The sequence below is a fragment of the Mastomys coucha genome, unplaced genomic scaffold, assembly GCF_008632895.1.
Source record: "Mastomys coucha isolate ucsf_1 unplaced genomic scaffold, UCSF_Mcou_1 pScaffold4, whole genome shotgun sequence".
Classification (NCBI taxonomy): domain Eukaryota; kingdom Metazoa; phylum Chordata; class Mammalia; order Rodentia; family Muridae; genus Mastomys; species Mastomys coucha.
The window spans coordinates 55,394,006-55,401,267 of NW_022196910.1; the positions used below are offsets into that span (position 1 = coordinate 55,394,006).

Sequence of the window (7,262 nt, forward strand, 5' to 3'; positions counted from 1 at the left end):
CTCACTCTGTAGACCAGGCTGGCCTCGAACTCAGAAATCCGCCAGTCTCTGCCTCCCAAGTGCTGGGACTAAAGGCGTGCACCACCACCGCCCGGCTCAGATATTTATTTCTTAAGCATATAAACAGAAGGAAAGCCACATAAACTAAATCCACCAAATCCACCGGGGTACTGCCTTGATGAAATACTAGTATTGGAGTCTCTGAAATGGTTTTCTCGGGTCCATGAGGGTATGAATCTCTCCCCGCCTCCAACATTCCATCAAACAAGCATAGATCTCTGCACCACGAGTTTTCTTAAAGAACAGCTGTAATGCTCAGAGCGTCCAAGAAGTCTTCCTGCTCTGGCTCCAAGCTCCGCCTCCACCACTGCATACCACAAAATGCCATGAAACTGCCAAGGATACTCTCTGGCAAATGTGGGCAAGCTTGCCCATCTCTCTCCAGGCGGTTCATTCACTCAACCATACCTTAACTCCTCAGGCAGCCAGGGGTTAATCATAAAGACTCCAGGGATCCTTGCTAAGCCTGGCTATCTGCAGGGTTCCAAGTAGCCTCTCAAAAGGCATGACCCGAAGAATCACAGAGCTTTCTGCCTTAATCCCAAAGCGCCGTTATCTCCCCAAATTCCTCTGCCAGGATGGGTGGGGTGGGGTAGGGTCTCTCGTCTAGAAGCACACACTTAATTCTTGACGAGCTTTGAGACCTCTCAGACTACCTGTAATTTCAGCTATCTGGTGGGCTGAGTAAAAAGCGAAGCGAGGTGGGGGTAAGGGTGGATGCAATTAACCAAAATGATAAAATAATCTTGTCGGGAGTGAGCCTAGGGACGAGGTCTGAGTTGTCAGACTATCGCCAGGACCTCGGGCGCAGCAGCAGTCAGACTAACTTCGTTTCAGAAGATACAAAGTTGCAAAGTTGGTTGTTTTTATTCCGCTGTCTCCTCTAGCCTCACAAACCTCTGCTCTAAATTCCTTCAACTCCAGAACCAGGTGCAAAAAGGCAGGGAAGACCCGGTGGAAGGAGAGGCACTGAAGGGGGAGTGAGGAATCTAGTTCCCCTCTTAAAGGAGAATTCTAAAACCAAGGGCGCTCCCGGATCCCTAGGAAAGGAAGTAGCTGGATTTCCCAAAAGCACTTTTTCCTACCTTCTTGTTGTTCTTGTTATAGCCAAAAGTCGAAATCCCAGGCCTGGAAGTCACTGATAGCAGCATTTTTTCTTTACTGTTACGGAGCTGAGAGAGAGAAAGAAGAGAGTGAAGGAAAGGGAGGGAGAAAGAGGGAGGGAGGAGGGGAGGGGGAAAGGAGAGGGAGAGGAAGGGAGGGAAAGAGGGAGGGAAGGGAGAAGGGAGGGGGAGGAGAAAGGAGAAAAGGAGCAAGCAAAAGAGAGAGGGGGGGTGCTGCGGGGAAGAATGAGCTAGGTCTGCTCCTTACGTCACTGAGAGAAGTTAACCCAAAGTCAGGACAAGCCACTTCCACTGGGTCCTAATGCCCGAGATGTTCTGTCTTGGTTTGCTTTTCATAGGCTTAGTTCAAGCTAGAAATTACAGTTCTTAGGTCTAATCCTTTTCAAATGGATCCCTATTTCTCCATGAACAAGTTCTGATTATTGTAAAAAGACAATGTTTTTTGTTGTTGTTTTGTTTTGATTTGAAGCTTTCTTTCCATGAGATCTCAGCTACAACATTACAAACTTGACCTGCAAAAAGACTTAGTAGGTTGCCAGGCCTAAGTTCAGTCCCCAGATCTACATGGTAGAAGGAGAGAACCAGATGGCAAAAATTGTTCTCCCTCAACCCAATGTGGCATCCAATGTGGCATGCCCACACATTCACATACAAAAATAAATAAACGAAATAATATATATTTTTTAAAGATTTCAAGCTTGATGTAAAAGGGCCTTCTTGACTCTGCCTTCCAGAGCATCCAAAGAAGACTAAACTGAGATATGGTGTGTGAGAGCTCAGAGCTCAGACTAGTTTAGAAGTAGGGTGATCTTGATGCAGTAATAAAGACTATGGAGTCTGGAGAGCTGGCTCGGGGGCGGGGCGGGGCGGGGGCGGGGTTAAGAGCACGGCTGCTACTCCTGGAGAACCCAGCTGATCAGGAGACTCACAGCCACCTCTATGGCCACTAGCTTCCATGGATACCAGCATTCTCATACATGTGCATTCTCTCTCTCTCCCTCCCTCTCTCTCTCTCTTTCTCTCTTTTTTTCTCTCTCATATACACAGGAATACGCATATGCACATACACACACACACACACACACACAGAGTGGGTTTATTTATTTATTTATTTTGAGACAGGGTTCTTCTGTGTAGCCCTGGATATTCTAGACCTCACTCTGTAGACCAGGCTGGCCTGGAACTCATAGATATCTGCCTCCCCTGCCTCCCAAGTGCTAGGATTAAAGATGTGCACCACCACTGCCAAGCAAAAATTTTTTAACATAAAAAAAATGGATCTTAAAAAATTAATAATGCCGGGCAGTAGTGGCACATGCCTTTAATCCCAGCACTTGGGAGGCAGAGGCAGGCAGATTTCTGAGTTCAAGGCCAGCCTGGTCTAGAGAGTGAGTTCCAGGATAGCCAGGGCTACACAGAGAAACCCCGTCTCAAAAAACAAAAAAAGGAAAAAATAGTAATAATAATAAAGAAAAAGAAGGAGCATGGCCTAGGAATGGTGAGATACCGTTTATAGCTGTAACTCTAGCATGCATGAAGAAAGCTGGCCAAGAGCTTGAGGCCAGCCAAGGCCACGGAGTGACCGTAGGATCCACTATGGAAGGAAGACACCAGCCTAGGCTATACTTTTTTTCAGAGGATGGTTCAGCAGGTAAAGGTGCTGAAAGATCTGCATTCAATTTCTGGGACCCACGGGGTACAAGGGAAAACCTACTCTTGAAATTTGTCCTCCTGACCTCCATACATGCTATCATATGCACTCCCCAACACATACACACACACACACACACACACACACACACAAACACAAAAAAATGTTTAAATGTAATAAAAGAGGACAAAGATGAGTATGTCAAAAAGCATATAGAAATTAAATATAAAATAGAGAATAATTTCAGAGCCATTGTTCCATTCCGTGTCTGGTGACCGGTCCCAGCATGAAGGCACCATCCACAGAACAAGTCCACAAACCTCGGGGCTTTGTGATTTTTGTTTGTTTGTTTTGGGTTTCTCTGTGTAGCCCAGGCTGTCCTGGAACTCACTCTGTAGACCAGGGCTATACAGAGAAACCCTGTCTCAAAAAACAAAAACAAAACAAACAAACAAACAAAAGAGTATTGTGTACCACATATGCTCCTGGTGGTAGGAACTAACTACTTCACAAATCTGAAACCTTTTTAAAAAAAAAAATTATATTAGCTGGACAGTGGTAGCACATGCCTTTAATCCCAGCACTTGGGAGGCAGAGGCAGGAAGATTTCTGAGTTGGAGGCCAGCTTGGTCTACAGAGTGAGTTCCAGGATAGCCAGAGCTATACAGAGAAACCCTGTCTCAAAAAAACAAAACAAAACAAAAATTATATTTATTTATTTGATTTTTCAAGACAAGGTTTCTCTGTGTAAGAAAACGCGGGTAGGAAGTCTGAGTGGGCTCCCTAGAACTGTATGCTGGTGAGCCACCACGTGGGTGCTGAGAAGCAAGGCTGGGTCCTCGGTAATAGCTCTTAGCCACTGAATCAGCTCTGCAGCCCTGTCTGGTACTTTCCTTCAGACAGGATCTCATGTAGCCCAGGTTGTCCTTGATTTCCACCTAACCAGGAAAAAAACCCTGAATTTCTAACCCTCTTCCTGCTCTCCTGAGTGATGAGTTTCCTGCATCATCTTGCCCAGCTGTTGGACTTTTTAATCTATTATTTCTTAGCCCTTAAGACCTATGAAGCTTAAACAAGGATAAAAACTCACCAGGTGTGGAATTTATAGCCAAGCCAAATGACGTTCACACAGTTAGGTTGTCGTCTCTGAGCTGTCAAACAGACAAATCAATCGTAACTCTTTAAAAAGCATGTTTCACAAAGAAAGAAAAGAAGAAGAATATAACTTAAGTTTCTAGAATCTCACACAGCTGCAGTAACACTCACCTCCAATATGCCCTCTAAGGAGGAGTTGTAACAGGAAAAGAAAACTTACAAGTGATACCAAGGAAGCCTACCCATCCACCTAGAAGCCAGAGGGAGACGGAATGCCTTCAGAGCCCCTCCTCAGGACTCCCACTGCTGCCACACACATTCTCTAGAAGTAAATTAACCCGCCTTTGTCACAACAGACATTAAGCCCAGACTCTCTCTAAAACAAAGCTCTGCTCTCTGTCTTTCCTGCAGCTGCTTTGCTGTGATAGCGAACAGACAGTGCCGGCATGCTGCAGAAGAAATGCTTGCACGGCCACCCCCAACTCCTAACTTTCATTTCCAACAGGACAGGAAGTGCCTGCTCAACTCAAGGGACACAGGAAGGGTGGGAACAGCCTCAGTGTGGGAATTGCAACTGAGACTGGAAATGGCAGCCCAATACAGTAAATAAGTAAATAATAGCATCTCTCAGGGGCACCGAATTTTTCAGGAACTTCCTTTTCCATCCTCAGAAGTTTTCATTCATAATATTGTTTTGCTCCTTTTTTTGGAACAGTCATCCTAAAAGATATTAGTGATTATCTCAGTATAGCTAGTACCGGAACAGCCAGAGCTACATAAGATGGCCTTGCCTCAAACAAACAAACAAAAGAACAAAAAAGGATGGGCATGGTTAACTCGGAGGCAGAAGCAGGTGAATCTCTGAGCTTAAGGCCAGCCTGGTCTACAAAGCAAGTTCCAGGAAACCCTGTCTGAAAAAAAGAAAAAAAAGAAAGAAGCAAGCACCGGGAGGTGGTGGCGCCTGGGATTACCACCAGCACTTGGGAGGCAGAGGCAGACCAATTTCTGAGTTCGAGGTCTACAGAGTGAGTTCCAGGACAGCCAGGGTTATACAGAGAAACCCTGTCTCGAAAAACCAAAAAAAAAAAAAAAAAAAAAAAAAAAAAAAAAAGAAAGAAAGAAAGAAAGAAGCAAGCAAACAAACAAACAAATCCTCCTGCCTCTGCTAATACCAAATGCTAGGATTAAAAGCATGTGCCACCACTACCCAGCTTGTTTTGTTCTTTAAATAAAATTGTTCTGCTTTATTTCGAGTCAGAGTCTCACTCTATAGCCCAGGCTGGCCTGGAACTCACTCTGTAGCCCAGGCTGGCCTCAAGCTCAATCCTGCTAAACTTCTTTTTGCTTGAATGATAGACATGAGCTACTGCACCCAGTTTTAATTTGCAGCTGATACATAAAACACATACTAACAAATATCAGTCAGTGTTTTACATATGTATACATTGTATACATATTTAGATTAGATTAAACATCCCTCCCTTTAAACATTTATTTGTGAAGAAAACATTAAGCAGTTTTCCAAAGGCAAGGTTTTATTAACATTCTAGTCTAGTCCTTCAACTCACAAGCTAACTGACCCTAAGAAAACTATTTCACATTCACAAGTCTGAAACCTTTTAAAAAATTATGTATACATACACATATACATATACACACACATATATATTGTTTTTCTTTTTTTTCTTTTTCTTTCTCTCTCTCTCTCTCTCTCTCTCTCTCTCTCTCTCTTTCTCTCTCTCTCTTTTGTTTTTTTTGTTTTTCGACGAGACAGGGTTTCTCTGTGTAGCTCCGGCTGTCCTAGAACTCACTCTGTTGACCAGGCTGGCCTCGAACTCAGAAATCTGCCTGCCTCTGCCTCCCAAGTGCTGTGATTAAAGGCATGTGCCACCATTGCCAGGCTATATATATTGTTTTTCTGTAGACCAGGCTGGCCTCGAACTCAGAAATCCGCCTGCCTCTGCCTTCCAAGTGCTGGGATTAAAGGCGTGCGCCACCACCGCCCGATATATTGTTTTTCAAGACAGGGTTTCTCTGTGTAGCCCTGGACATCTTAGGAGCCCTGAACATCTTGGGACTGGTTTTATAGACCAGGCTAGCCTGTAACCCAGAGATTCACCTACCTCTGCCTCCCAAGTGCTGGGATCAAAGGTATGCACCACCACTGCTTGGATTTTTATTTATTTATGTATGTGTGTATGTTTGTGTGTATGTCTACATATTCAGTTTTTTTTTTTCATTTGGTTTTTTTCTAGACAGGGTTTCTCTGTATAGCTCTGGCTGTCCTGGAACTCACTCTGTAGACCAGGCTGGCCTCGAACTCAGAAATCCGCCTGCCGCTGCCTCCCAAGTGCTGGGATTAAAGGCGTGTGCCATCACCACCAAGCACATGTCTGCGTATTCAAATTCCAAAGTATGCTTATAGTCACAGAACAACCCTCAAGAGTTGTGACTGGTCCCCTCCAGCTCCTGTGGGAGAGGAGACTTGGATCCCAGGCCAATGCACAAGCATCTCCACCAGTCTTTCTACCAGTCTTTTTTTTTTTTTTGAGATAGTCCCTTGTATACTGGCCTTTTCTCCTTTATAAAATGGAGTAAATAGGGGCTGGAGAGATGGCTCAGTGGTTAAGAGCACTGACTACTCTTCCAGAGGTCCTGAGTTCAAATCCCAGCAACCACATGGTGGCTCACAACCATCTGTAATGAGATCGGACGCCCTCTTCTGGTGTGTCTGAAGACAGCTACAGTGTACTTACATATAATAATAAATAAATTAATCTTTAAAAAGAAAAAGAGGGAAGCTGGGCAGTGGTGGTACATGCCTTTAATCCCAGCACTTGGGAGGCAGAGATAGGTGGATTTCTGAGTTTAAGGCCAGCAGAGTGACCAAAACAAAACAAAAATGGAGTAAATAATTACCTACTTCCCTCAAGCGTAAGTGAAACAACATGAAGCAACAAGTGAGCAATTGTAAGAAGTCCTGGAGCTCAGTGAACGCTTCCACTTCAGTGCTGTTTCGATTACTTACTGTCTCCCAGTTACCTTAAGTAACTCTGCCAAAAACTAGCATCTTCATTACATCCAGAGTAACACTATGGGCCGGCAAGATGGCTTGCACAAGCCTGAAAACTGGAGTTCAAAACCTGGACTCCACAGGAAGGAGACCCAACTCTCTTCTTTGGTTTGCACACACATGTTATAGCACATATTGTTCTGAGCGCACATACACACTAAATAATGATAAATGTCAACTAACTTAAATCCTAAGAGTATCCTAGGACTCCTGGGAGTTCCTCTCCTACTGTTTATCTCTTTAGATGATGGCTCAGATC

General features: G+C 44.4%; 1 protein-coding gene across 3 annotated transcripts in view; it reads right to left on the reverse strand.

Annotated features, from left to right (window-relative positions):
- Positions 1 to 4,404, reverse strand: part of Rbms2 (RNA binding motif single stranded interacting protein 2) — a 50,209-nt gene extending 45,805 nt beyond the window's left edge. The window contains exons 1-3 of one of the 3 annotated variants that reach the window (XM_031350304.1): positions 4,102 to 4,404; positions 3,926 to 3,986; positions 1,146 to 1,232 (exon numbers count right to left, since the gene is read on the reverse strand). In XM_031350304.1, coding sequence (XP_031206164.1) covers positions 1,146 to 1,211 — 66 coding nt within the window. In that variant the 5' untranslated portion in view covers positions 1,212 to 1,232; positions 3,926 to 3,986; positions 4,102 to 4,404. Of the gene's footprint in view, positions 1 to 1,145; positions 1,327 to 1,431; positions 1,440 to 3,925; positions 3,987 to 4,101 lie in introns of those variants that run through there. The other 2 variants (XM_031350305.1, XM_031350306.1) reach the window with 2 other exon arrangements.
- Positions 4,405 to 7,262: the final 2,858 nt, after the last annotated feature.